General features: G+C 39.1%; 1 protein-coding gene across 1 annotated transcript in view; it reads left to right on the top strand.

Annotated features, from left to right (window-relative positions):
- Positions 1-14,587, top strand: part of LOC106000087 — a 125,354-nt gene that overhangs the window by 29,506 nt on the left and 81,261 nt on the right. The window contains exons 3-4 of the mRNA XM_013035288.1: positions 3,410-3,624; positions 5,127-5,234. Coding sequence (XP_012890742.1) covers positions 3,410-3,624; positions 5,127-5,234 — 323 coding nt within the window. The remainder of the gene's footprint in view (positions 1-3,409; positions 3,625-5,126; positions 5,235-14,587) is intronic.

Genomic DNA, 14,587 nt, shown 5'->3' on the forward strand with positions numbered 1-14,587 from the left:
TTCAGAATGTAAAGCCAACTGAAGGTTTTGTGGTAGGAACCAATCATTATTTTTTTCCTTTTTATTGGTGCATGTTAATGGCACAAAGGCAGGTTCATTGTGCTATTTCCGTATGTGCATTCAATGTACTTTGATCAAATTCACCATTATATTACTCTTAATTTCTTGTAACCCCTTTTTAAAACAACTTTAATATATTTTGTTATTCTATTTCCATGTGTCATGAAATACTTTGGTCATATTCATTCCTGACTTCACCCTTGTCTTTCACCCATTGAAGTGGTCCCCACATTCTCTATTTGTGTCATTTTTTGGGGTGTGGGGATTGGTCATGAACTCTGCCTGGCCACTGTCCCCAAGCTCTTCAACTCAAGGTGAGCACTTTGCCACTTGAGCCACAGTGCCACTTCCAGTTTTCTGGTGGTTAATTGGAGAGAAAAGTCTCATAGACTTTCTTGCCCATGAACCATGATCCTGAACCATGATCCTTGAACCATGATCCTGAGTAGCTAGGATTACAGGCATGAGCCACTGGTGCCCAGCTTTGTTTATTTTTTAAGATCTGGATTCCACATATGAGAGAGAACATGTGGTATTTGTCTTTCTCAGTCTGGGTTGATTTCCAGTTCCATTCATTTTCCTGTAAATTATACAAATTCATTCTTTCAGTGTGTGTGTCCACATACTGGAGCTTGAACTCAAGGCCTGGCCACCTGTTCCTTAGCATTTTTAGTCAAGGCTGGCACACTACCACTCAAGCCATATATCCATTTCCTGGGCTTTGATGGTTAAAGAGTCTCATGAACTTCCCTGCTCCTGCTGGCTTCAAACATGATGTCAGATTTGGGGTTCCTGAATAACTAAGATTACAGGTGTGAGCCACCAGTGTCCTGGCTAATCTGACATGATGGCCCAGACTCTCTCAGGCCTTGTGTCAATCACCAGGGACAACTAATGGGCATGTCTATACAAGTTCAGGCTTATAAATACACAAGTGCATACATATAAGTTGTATCATTATGATTATTACCAAGATTTAAAATTTAAAAATTATTATTCAGTGGGGGCTGGGAAGTTGGTTCAGTGGTAGAGTGCTTGCCTTGCATGCATGAGGACATGGGTTTGATTCCTCAGCACCACATAATCAGAAAAAAGCCAGAAATGGTGCTGTGGCTCAAGTGGAAGGGCATCAGAAATGAGTTGAAGAGCTGAGGGACAGTGCCCAGGCCCAGAGTTCAGCCCCCAGGACTGACAAAAAATCATTATTCAAGACAGTATGATTATCATTATTCTTCCTGTTAATTATGTAGCAAAATAATGCTGGTGGTACCATTTTATAAAAAGCACTCTGAACTTGCATAATCCATCCAAGGAATATAGAAAATCAAGATCCGTTTTGGCAACCATTTTGGTACATCAAGCTAGGTGCAGTTACAGAAATAAATAAGCCCCATTCTCAGTGAAGTACAAGGACAAATTTTATGATCTTTCCATGTTCACTATGAATTGAAATGGAAGCTATTTTTTATCATTGGTCACTTGAGAATCTGCCTGAATAACTGAGCAGCCATAAACTCAGAGAGGAAAAAGAAAGTTCCTTTCAGGCAATAGTGGGGTTTGAACCCAGGACCTTGCACCTACTTGGCTAATGTTCTACTACTTGAGCCACACCTGCAGCTGGTTACTTTTGAAATAAGTTCTCAGTTCCCTCCTGGGCTCTGAATTGCGCCACTGCCTATTCACAGGTATGAGCTACAGCTTCCAGCTTCCTTCCCTGGGTTGATGTGAGCCTTCTCCATCCACATTTCAACGCTCTGGTTTGGGACACAAACAAGGAAATTTTCCCGCTGGTTACATCTCTCTTATTTCTCTCTTTCCCTGACAAATACCTAACATTTGGTATTTCATTTAATAGGCATATAATCACTTGAGCCTTTTTTGTTAAGGTGTTATGATATGTCTTTTTTTTCATCAAAATGGCTAGAAATGAAAAGACAGACTAGGCCAGTTTTTGTGTCAAAAGTGTCTCTAGGGCTAGGAAGGTGGCTCAGTGGTAGAGTGCTTGCCTTGCATGCATGAGACCCTGGCTTCAATTCCTCAGCACCACATATGCAGAAAAAAAAGCTGGAAGTGGCTCTGTGGCTCAAGTGGTAGAGAGCTCGCCTTGAGCTGAAGAGCTGAGGGACAGCATCCAGGCCCAGAATTCAGACCCCAGGACCGACAAAAAACAAAAGTGTCTCTCTCATAGACAGTACATACTTGCATCTGTTTCCTGTTTTTAACCTTCCAAATCCAAATATATTGCTATTCATTTTTTTTAATTGTGAAAATACTGTACAGAGGGGTTACAATTACATGGGCAAGATAATGAGTACATTTCTTATCAAGCATTGTAGCCTCCTCCTTTGTTTTCCCCTTCCCAGCTCATCCTCCCCCACCCAAAACTACCCCCCCCCCCCACCGAAGTTGTAAAGTTCATTTTCGACATAATGACTTGTACATCTCATTGTTGCAATGGGTCCACCTGTACCCCAATTTAAACGATTTGGTTTTTTCCCTTCCCCTCCACAGATTATACCAACATCAAATACAGTGAAAGCAGGGCTTATACCCTGGGGGAGGAACATATAAATCATTTTTTATTTGTACCCTTCTTTCTATTGCTTTAATCCTAACTTTTTACCTTCCTCTAAATTATTTCGATTTTTAGCATTCCATTTTAAGTTCTTTATGAACTTTAAAATTCATCTGTTTTACTATTATGGTAGCTGTAGGAAGTAAAATGTGGGCATCCTTAAATTTTTACAATCCACATAGAGTTAATCATGCAAGACTTCCCCAGCAATCTTTCCATTATTGTTTTCACATATATGTATATGTGAATTGTTGTGTATATATATTTATATATTTATTATACTCACATACATTATATACTACAAAATTTAATATTCTACTTTGTGCTTTAAATAAGTGTATCTTATAAACGAAGAAAGAAGAAATCCTTTTATCTTTATCATTTCCTGTTCTGTTCAATTCTAGCTATAGTTTTAAATTTCTAACCAGCACCATTATTCTTCAGGCCTGAGAACAGTCTTTTTTTTGGGGGGGGGGGGCCGGTCGTGGGGCATGAACTCTGGGCCTGGGCACTCTCCCTCAGCTCTTCAGCTAAAGGCTAGCGCTCTACCACTTGAGCCACAGTGCCACTTCCGGATTTTTTCTTTTTGCTTATGTGGTGCTGAAGAATCGAACCCAGGGCCTCATGCATGCGAGGCAAGCGCTCTACCACTGAGCCACCTTCCCAGCCCCAAGAACAGTCTTTGACATTACTTGAACTGTCTCTTGTGAGTAATTGTCTCGGTTCTATTATAACCTTGAAACTCACTTAATTTTGCCCTCATTTCTTTCAAAGGCATTTTCAGTAGATATAAAATAGTGGACCAATCAAGTTCTTTTTGTTATTTCAATATGCTGCTTCAAACATCCATTGTTTCTGGTAACGGCAATATACCAAAGCCAGCAGCAGGTGAATGCACTAATTTTGTTACTGGTATAACAAAATGTGTATACTTCCTCAAACCTTCAAAGTATTTTTCTACACCTCTGGATTCCAATAGTTTTCCTAGGGTATTCCTACGTGTGAATTTGTTTGATTGTTTGCATGCTTTTGAGATGGGATCTCACTGTGTTAACCAGACTGAAGTGAAAATCATGGGCTCAAGTGAACCTCCCACCTCAGCCTCCCAAATAGCTGAGACTACATACATGAGTCACTGTGCCTATCTTATTTGCACACACACACACACACACACACACACACACACATACCATAATATAGATAGATAGATAGATAGATAGATAGATAGATAGATATAGATATAGATATAGATATATATTCCTTGCAATTATCCTTGGAACTTGCCAGATCTTTTAACTTTAGAGAGAATTTTAAACATGATGTGCTCAAATATTAGTATCTGACTCTTTCTATTTCTCTCTCTTTTTCTCCCTCTCTCTCCCTCTCTCGCTCTCTCCCTTTCTTTCTTTCTCTCTCTTTCTGTCTCTCTCTGTTTCTCAACCCCTTTTCTGGGACTCCAGACTACTTGATATTTATCCACAGGTCCCTAAAGCTGTTGAGTTTTCCCCCTACCTGTTGGTCATGTGACTCATTGTTTTGCAATTTATAATCTGATATTAAATTTATCTAGCTCAAATATTTTATTTCAAATGATAGATTTTCAATTTCATTGTTTCCACTGGGTGGAAACAATCATTTCCATTTCACTCCTGAGATTTCTCATCTGTTTACTCAAGATGACATATTTTTCTTGCACTTCATGAAAATATTTAGAGTAGCTTTAAAAGCATTTGTCTGTTAAATGAAATGGCTGAGTCATTTTGAGCCTTTCATGAATCTACAATTGATTTCTAACTTATAAATGAGCACTGGTAATTATAGTTATTTTTCACTGTTGTTTTTTGTTTACGTATAAAGTTAAGCCAGATGTGGCCAGACTTCATGGATATTGATCTTGCTAAGAGCATATCATTTTGTTATCATGCTTTTCCCCTTGCTGGGGTTTGTTCATCTGCATGTGTTCATTTTATTGTTTAAACCCATTTTACAGAATTGAGTTGCTGTGCTGACTAATCAAGAGTGAAAAAAGTCTAAGAAATACTCTAGCTACATCCTTTTGACTAAGACTCAATCACAGCCTTGACCCAGTCTAATCATGAAAAAGTTGCTTACCCCAGTCTACTTCTCATCATTTGTAAAATCATTCACTAAATGTTTATGGAGAATGCCCATTGGGGGACTGGGTAGGTGATTCAGTGGAGGAGCCTTTTACCCAGCACATGAGAAGCCTTGGGTTCCATCTTCACCACTGGGAAAGAGAGAGAAAAAAGTAGAGAGAGAAGGAAGGAAGGGAGGAAGGGAGGGAGGAAGGGAGGAAGGAATGGAGGGAGGGAGGGAAAGAGGAAGGGAGGGAGGGAGAGAGGGAAGAAGGGAGGGAGGGAGGAAGGGAAGGCAGGTCGCCATTATGGAAACTGCTGCTGAAGACACTGTCTGTTGTATTCTTCAATAACAAAATCATAGATCTCAACGTTTTCTTTCCATTGCTCCCTAGGGAGTTACTGTGAGAGTCTACTTCAGCAAAAAAGGTTGTCGTCAACTAGACACTGTGTTTGCCTTGCCAGGAGTCATAATACATACACCACCAAAGTTGGATCTAAAGGTAAGTATTTGAGTCCAGCTTCAAAAGTCTCAATCTAAACATTCCCTATTTATCTTCAGGCCTCAGTGTTACCACAGGCGGTTTGGCAGGCCAAGGGGATGGTCTGGGAATAGAACTAAATTTTGCAACTAATATGTGGAAAGTCTTACCTTTGCAATAAATGTAGACTTCCAAATGATCATCAGACAATGAAATCCCAGTACAACGAGAAATGGAGAATACAACAAAAACTGATTTATAAACTTTAGCTGGAAGCTGGAAACCAAATGTTAAAGTTGAATAAATCATAGAGAATGAGGTAATGAAGTTTTTTGTCCAGCAAGTAAAAAATTAATAAAGCTACTCTTATGAAAAAAATCTTTAAAAAATTAAGAATTCATCAAGTGGAAAATATACATAGAATGGGCCACTTTATAAACTAGTAAGATATACCACCAAGTAAGCTTGGTAGTCAGTATGGAAAGGTTTCAACTAAATTCACAATGAGAGGCAGTAGGCCTTGGAAGAAGAGGATATGAACTTGAATGTGGGCTCTGTCACTTATTGGTATGGGGCCAGGAGCAAATTATTTAGTCTCATTTAGCCCAATGTTTTCATCTGGCAATTGGATTGCATAGTACTCCTACCTGAGAGAGTCAGAATGCTGTTTAAATAATATAATGTATGAAAATTGGATAGCCTAGTAGGTGGACTATGGTGTGAACTTAATAAGTAGTATTATGTAGTCGCTGTAAAAGATCACTATGAAATTACAGGGTATTTATGGCATGTGTGTATGTGTGTCCAAAACGTTTTCCCTTTGGTACCTAAGCCATAAGAAATATTGCATCTATACTTCAAGTTACTATGAAAGTAAGCAAAACCCACTCATAAAACATGAGCCCTTAGAACAGAATATTTCAGCAAGACTTCTGGAGAAAATATTTGAAATGTAAAACAAGAGGAAAATATAACCCTGGAGACATGACAGGTATCTACTTATGACATTCATAATATATGGTTATTTAATAAATGTGGTTCTATAATACTACCTACATGTATAGTTCAGTTACTCACATAATTTAAAATATTTCTTTAGCTGGGATGTAGTTCAGTGGCAAAGCGCTTGCCTAGCTGGTACAATGCTCTAGGTTCAATCACCACTACCACAAATTAATTAATTAATTGATATAAAATATTTTTTAAAAATAGAAGTCATGATGCTGAGTGCCAGTGGCTCACACCTATAATCCTAGTTACTCTTGAGGCTGAGATCTGAGTATCATAGTTCAAAGCCAACCTGAGCTGGAAAAGTCTGTGCAATTCTTATCTCCAATTAACCATCAAAAAGCTACAAGTGAAGGTGTGGAACAAATGGTAGAGTGCCAGCCTTGAGTGAAAAAGCTAAGAAACAGTACTTAGACTCAATGTGAAGCCCAGGTACTGGCACAAAGTGCTACCACAGTCTCATTTTGTTACCATATCCTGTGTCCACATTCTCCCAGGTTCTGTCTCATCCACTGCTCTTCACACTTTCTCTTCCTCCTCCACATCAGGGCTCTCTTCCTATGTCTATTCTGACTGTCTTCTCCAACTATCACCTTGCTACTCGTTATTCCCAAGAGCTTTCCTCCTATCCCCAAGAGGTCCTGAGGCCCACCAGGCTCTTCCTACCACATCCTCCAGTAGAATTTATTCTGCACTGGTATTAGCTTTTCACAAGCCCTGGGTCTGTTAAAAGTCCCTTGTATCTTCCTTGTAAAGCTGTGACTTCAGTGATGTTTACATCATGTCTTTAACAATTGTGCTTGAAATGAAGGAATATTTAAAAGAACAAAAAGAATGGAGGGAAGAGAGACAAAAGAGAGAAAAGGATGACTTCCATTTTGTTGCTTTTTTGTTTTTTGGTGCCAGCCCTAGGGCTCGAACTCAGGGTCTGGGAACTGTCTCTAAGCTTCTTTGCCCAAGGCTGAACTATTGCTCAGCCAACCTGAGCACAGTTCCACTTCCTTTCTGAGTAGTTAATGGAGATAAGAGTCTCCAGCAGTCTCAGCCTGCCTAGGCTGGCTTTGAACCATGATCTTCAGGTCTGAGCCTTCTGAGTAGCTAGGATTATAGTGAGCCACCAGCACCCAGCCTATTTTATTTCTTGATTAGAGTTCATTGATGGAATGTCTTTTCTCAAAATTCACTCATCTGGAGCACAGTATTGACCTCACTTGTAAGGAATTCCTGATGCATTTATTTATACTCCTTTTGTTTATATTCCCATTGATGTGAAACTAAACTGTAAGAAAATACACTTCCTGACACAAGAAAAATTGGTATCTATTTTCCCCTTTTAAAATAATTTAACAAAAGAGCAGACACTTGAAAGTGGAGGTTTCCAGTTGGGAGGATGAAAATGATTCCTTATTCTGATGACTCTATTCAGACCACAAAAAAAAATTGCACCAAGTACACCAAACTTTTTTTTTATTCCAAGCCTAAGAAAAAGCATTAAAAACCAATCTTATAATTTGATTAGATGAACCAGGTGCTGGTGGCTCACACCTGTAATCCTAGCTGCTCAGGAGGCTGAGATCTGAGGCTCATAGTTCAAAGCCATCCCAGGCAGAAAAGTCCCTGAGACTTTTATCTCTAATTCACTGATAGAAAACCAGAAGTAACACAGTGGTTCAAAGCACTAGCCTTGAGAAAAAGCGCTCAGGAACAGTCCTGAGTTCAAGCCTCACAACCAACAAAATAAATAAACACACACACACACACACACACACACACACGATGGCCTCCAGAACAGAACCTTCTCTCCCAGTCTGAAAGCTGGAAACGTAACAGCACAGCTGTTGTGTGTGGTGAAGATGGTCTTGCTGGCAATGCAGATATCTCCCTTCTCACTATATCCTGGCATAGCCTCCCCCCTCTCTCTTTCTTCCCTTTCTTAGGACACTAATCCCACCTAAATGGCTCTCACCTAAACCCGGTTAGCACCAGGTACCAGTGGCTCAGGCCTGCAATCCTAGCTACTCAAGAGGCTGAGATCTGAGGACTGTGGTTCCAAGCCAGCCTGGGCAGAAAAGTCCCCATGAGACTCTTTTCTCCAATTAACCACTCAAAAACCAGACGTGATGCTGTGGCTCAAATGGTAGAGCGCTTGGCCTTGAGCACAAAGAGGCTCAGAGACAGTGCCCAGTCCCCAAGTTCAAGCCTCACAACCAATAAAGATTAAATAAATAAACACAATTACCTCCCAAATAACATCACTTTCAGCCTTAGGCATGAGTTTTTGTTTGGTTTTTTGTTTGTTTGTTTTTGTCAGTAGTGGAGCCTGAACTCTGGGCCTGGGCGCTGTCCCTCAGCTCTTCAGCTCAAGGCTAGTGCTCTACCACGTGAGCCACAGCGCCACTTCCAGCTTTTTCTGCTTATATGGTGCTAAGGAATTGAACCCAGGGCCTCATGCATGCAAGGCAAGCACTCTACCACTGAGCCACCTTCCCAGCCCCAATGCATGAGTTTTGATGGAACACATTCTGTCCATAAAAGTCATCCTTCCCTCCTCCTCCCCTTACTCACTTCCTCCTTCCCTCTTCCTTGCATCCCTATCACAGGTACCAGGGTTTGAACTCAAGATGTTTCTCTTGCTTGGCTTTACATACTTGGCTAGAACCCTGCCACCTTGAGTCCTGCTTTTGTTTTTATTTTGTTCATTATTTGAAGGATGAAGTCTCACAGTCAAAATCCCAGGCTAGCTTCAAACTATAATCCTCCAGATTTCAGCCTCCTGTGTAGCTAGGATTATAGGTGTGAGCCACACCTGTGCATGGGATAATATTAGTGTTTGTTTTTATTTTTAATGTGTGTGTGTGTGTGTGTGTGTGTGAGAGAGAGAGAGAGAGAGAGGGAGAGAGAGTGCAAGAGTATAAGAGAGTGCAAGAGAAAGAGCTGGTAATGGGGCTTGAACTCAGTGCCTTTCACTTGTTAAGCTTAACTTTCTTAGTTGGATCCCTACCATTGAGCAATACCTCCACTTCTAGCTTTTTGCTGGCTGACTGGAAATAAGGGTCTTTTGCATTTATTTGCCCAAAATGATTTGAGCCATGATCCCCAAATGAATTTCTAAGTATATTGGGAGCTGCAAAAAAAAGAGAGTAAGAGAGAGAGAGAAAAACAAGTTTCAAAATAATTAATCAAAGTTGGTTGCTTTGTGAAATAACAAAACCAAAATAAGTGAGAAAATATAATGGAAAGAGTATTACATTCAGGAAAACTACAAATCTAAACTCTACCATTTAACTATTTTCTGCCCTTAGTTAAATCCATTTAAACCTTCCACATGAAAATGTTCTCATATTTAATGTAAGATCCATAAAGATAATTGCCAGTATTAAAAAAAGAAAATGATTGTAGAACAGTTTTCCAAATGCCTGTAACATCACTACATATTATTATGATGACACAATAATAATTCAGAAATGAGAAATTCATTGGAATCATTTTAAGAAGAAATAAGTGAGTTGTACTTACATGTATGAGTTATAAAGATTTCTCAATGACCATAACAAAAATTCTCAATAAATGGTAATGCTGCTGGATGGAAGGCCTCTTGTAATATTTACAACATTCCAGGGCTGGGAAGGTAGTTCAGTGGTAGAGCGCTTGCCTTGCATGCCTGAGGCCCTGGGTTCAATTCCTCAGCACCACATAAGCAAAAAGAAAAAAAGCCGGAAGTGGCGCTGTGGCTCAAGTGGTAGAGCACTAGCCTTGAGCTGAAGAGCTGAGGGACAGCACCCAGGCCCAGAGTTCAGGCCTACGACCAGAACCCCACCCCAAAAAAATTTACAACATTCCAAATCAATGCAAAAATCAAAATAGATGATTCAACAAATACTCTTGGAATAATTGCCCAACTAGCTAAGAAAAAAATACACTTATACATCTTAATTTTACCTTCTATAAATTTACATTAAATAACTAAAATACAAAGAATACTTGGTACTTTTGCTAAGCTGCAAAAAGACTCATAAAGGAGGAGCACTAGTGGCTCATACCTATAATCCTAGCTAAGGTCTGAAGATCAAGATTCAAAGCCAGCCCAAGCAGGAAAGTCCATAAGACTCTGATCTCCAATTAGCCACCAAAATGCTGGATGTGGAGCTGTGGTTCAAGTGGTAGAGTGCTAGCCTTGAGCAAAAAATCCAAAGTGAGACTACAAGGCCCTGAGTTCAAGACCCAGTACTGGTGCACGCACACACACACGCACACGCACATATACACACACATTCCCAAAGTAAACATGGGTAAAAAGCCATGCAATGTGGAGTAAGGAAGGCCATTCAAAGTGTGGTTGTACTCATTAAAGGAAAAGAGGAATGAAATTTTAAACACTACTTATTGATGAAAATTCTAGATTGGCAACATTGGTGGTCACCTGGTAGCTCACAGCTGTAATCCTAGCTACTGGGGAGGCTGAGATCTGATGATCATGGTTCAAAGCCAGACTGGCACCAAAGCCCATGAAACTATTATCTCTAATAAATTACCAAAACATCTGGAAGTAGAGCTGTGGCTCGAGTAGTAGGGTGCTAGCCTTGAGCACAAAAGCTCAGAAGATAGTCCCCAAGCCCTGAATTCAAGCCTCAGGACTGGCACAAAAAGCAAAACAAGACCTAATTTGGCAATGTCACCAACTTGTATACTTGGGAAAGTTTCTTAATTTTTCTCTACATCAATATCCTCTGTTTTGTTTATATTGGATATACATTTCTACTTCCTTCTGTCTTTCCCTCTATACACACACACACACACAGACACACACACACACACACACACACACACACACACACAAAAAAACCACACACACATCCTAGGTCCAGAAGTCTAATGCTCTATTTCCTAAACATCCTAACAACTAAAGTTTTAGGTGTGATTCCAAATCTGCAAGAGCAATACATACTTAAAATATGAAAGGCCCAAGTCCAGGCTATTGCACTGGGACCAGAAGAACTAGTCATTTCTAGCATCTAAGTCTTTGTTGTGGTTGGAGAACACCTTGCAGAGAGTATCACTGTCTCCTGGCTCTGAGGCAGTTTGTTTGGGGTTGGTGGTATCAGAAGCAGCAGCTTGCTGTCCTCTAGTGTCATCCCACTGTTTGACCTTGATTGAGGATAACATCAGTGATCCCCCTGACTTCCCCTCTTTCATCCTTCCAACATACCAAAGCACCCATTCATTTCCTGGTAGTAAATCTTTTTCTGATAGCAGTGCCTGGAATGTTTTCTATTTCCTAGACTGACCCCTCTCTAATACACAGCTATAGTTTTTTTCTTTTTTACCCCTAGGAAAACAATTATTAAAAACAAAAGGGAAATCTACACAAGATTTCATAATGTAGATATACTAAGTAAAAACTTTCAAGCATTGATTAATCAAGCATGAAATAGATGGACTTAAAACGATTAAAATGGCAACATCCATACAGTGAATTCCTAATTAAATTATATTTTAATGCAAATTCTGAATGTGTGAACTTTCACACATATATAAATATATTTAGCAATATATTTATGTGTCACATTACCTGAGAAACACTTGTGTATTTTTTAACCAATTTATTCAAATACATATTGCTTTTTCTGTTTAACGTCTAATTCATAGGCATATACATTTGCCTTATTCTTTTTTTTCCAGTCATGGGGCTTGAACTCTGGACCTGAGCACTGTCCCTCAGTTCTTCAGCTCAAGCCTAGCGCTCTACCACTTGCATCACAATGCCACTTCAGGTTTTTTCTGTTTATGTGGTGCTGAGGAATCGAACCCAGGGCCTCATGCATGTGAGGCAAGCACTCTACCACTGAGCCACCTTCCTAGGCCTGCCTTATTCTTTTTAATGGCGACATGAAGTTAATTTGTTTACGTGTACCATAGTAGTTTTATCTTACTTCCCTATTGATAGACATTTAGATTATTTTGCTACTTTAAAGAGTACCAAAAGTTAAATGCTCCTTCACTATATGTGTATATATCTTACTTTACATGTAATGCATATATATGCATGTTCATGCATATGTACATTAGAGAGAAAGCTGGAATAAAGTTCTAGAGGCTTAAAATTAAGCCAAAAACTTATGTTGACCTTTAATCATCAGAAATCTTTTAAGAGATCAGAGATTTTTACCTTACTTTCAAGCTTACAGGTGAGTTCATCATCACCAGACCTCAAGAATTCACAAGTATAGTCATTATCTTTTACTCATTGCCCATGCCTAAATCTCACAGGTAACAAAATCAAGACATAATATTTACCTCAATACACAGAAGAATTTGTGCCCAAAGAGAGAATCTCAGAAATTATGAGATTTATAACTTATATATCTGTTCTGACTGGGAGAGAGAGAGAGAGAGAGAGACAGACAGAGACAGAGACAGATGGAGACAGACAGAAATGGACAAACAAGACAAACTTAATAACCCTGAAAGGAAAACAAATATTATTCTGGGAAAGTGATGATAATAACTCTCTAGAGTAATTCACTAATTTCTACCTTAAACATATTCCAAGCTGAGAATTCTCAGAGCAAATAGAAATGTGAGAATATTCATGGAGAATTGTCTCCCAAAGGATATCATTAAATTGTTAATCCCATCATTAAGGTAGGGGCTATTTCCTCAAACATTTATTACAATAAGTTTAGCTGTTTAAACTTTCCATTATAAATTAGTATTTTATCTCTTCTGTTTAATTCATACTTCTTATTACAAGTTGCATATTTTGGTTAAATTTCCCACTTAGGACCTTTGCCAGTTTTTTGTATGTCAATTGCCAATTGACATTTAGTGTTGATTCATGGAATTTTTATAATCTTTTCTTGAGACAAAAATTACAAAAAAAAAAAACATCGCCAGGTGCCTTGTGGCTCACATCTGTCATCCTAGCTTCTCAGGAGGCTGAGATCTGAGGATTACAGTTCGAAGCCAGCTTGGACAGGAAAGTCCATGAGACTCTTGTCTCCAATAAACCATTCAGAAAAGGCCAAAAGTGGTGCTATGGCTTCAGTGGCAGATAGCCATGAATAAATCTAAGGGACAGTATCCAAGCCTTTGTTCAAGTTTCAGGACTGAAAAAAAAAATATTCTGCATCCTTTCTTCAGGAATGCAATCCCAGCAAGGAAGTGTGGAAAATTGGAATGTTGATACAAAGAGGGATTTTCAAGTTATAACTATGAAATACCAACATATTTTCTCTAGGAAGCCTCATGAGTAAACCCCGGAAAGCAAGACAGAAGCACTTTGTCTCAGCTCTTGAATTCCATTGGTCAGGAGTCACCTTGCTTAGTGTGAACCCTCCCATATTTCCTGGTACTTGCGTGTGCCTGAGTTTTTTTTTGGATGACTCCTGTAGACCACCAAACATCAGATCAGAAAAACAGAAAATCACAGAATGTGGCAGGAATAAGACTATGTTAGGATTTATGTACTCAAAGCTAGTCATAGCCAGTCCACAACTAGTGTCATAGCCTAGGGCAGACTCTGAAATAAGGCTGAGAGATTACAAAATTGTGGGCAAGAAGTGTCATACTGAACCTAACTTGGATACACAAAATATAACTTTCAGGTCTCTTAAGATTCAGTAAAACATTGAGGCACCTATAAAGTAGAAATTTTGATGTCTTTTCCTTACATATTTCTCTTTTGCTTTAGGGCTTAAATTAGAGTAGGAAAAATACTCCAATAACTTCTCTGAAATTATACTACTGATGTTCTATCTTAATTTATTCAAGCTACTATACTAAAATACCATATGGTTCATAAATGGACAAAAATTAATTCCTCATAGTTCTGGAGGTTGGAAAATCCATGAACAAGGTATGGGGAGATTCATGTCTGGTAAGCGCTACTCGTAACTGTAATGGTCAGTCTTTATTGTCAGCATGGTTAAATTAAGATCTGCCTAGTAGATGATGAATGCACACTGAGGGTGTGGCTTGAGAGCATTTCTAGAGATTAGGTCATCCAGGTTCTGTTCTAATGATGGTTCAATAATTGATAAATTCAAAATTTAAACAGACTATTAGAAGGCATTGGAACTGCGGGGGAAAGTGAAGCCTCATTGGAGTAAGTAGATCACTGAGCGTGTGTCCTTGAAGTCCCTTCCTGCTGCTGATCTGCTCTGCTTCCTGTCTGCCACAATATTAGCTGCTTCAACATGCATCCATGAACCACAATAAATCCTTCCCAAAATCCCCAACACTCATTTGCTTTGGCTATTTTTTGGGATAGAGTTTGGAAAAACTCAAAAAATAATTAAAACAAAACGACAAAATAAAGAAGTAGATTTCTTTACAAGTAGGTACTTTTGTTATTGTTGTTGTTATTG

This window comes from Dipodomys ordii, unplaced genomic scaffold (assembly GCF_000151885.1).
Source record: "Dipodomys ordii isolate 6190 unplaced genomic scaffold, Dord_2.0 Scaffold208, whole genome shotgun sequence".
Classification (NCBI taxonomy): Eukaryota; Metazoa; Chordata; class Mammalia; order Rodentia; family Heteromyidae; genus Dipodomys; species Dipodomys ordii.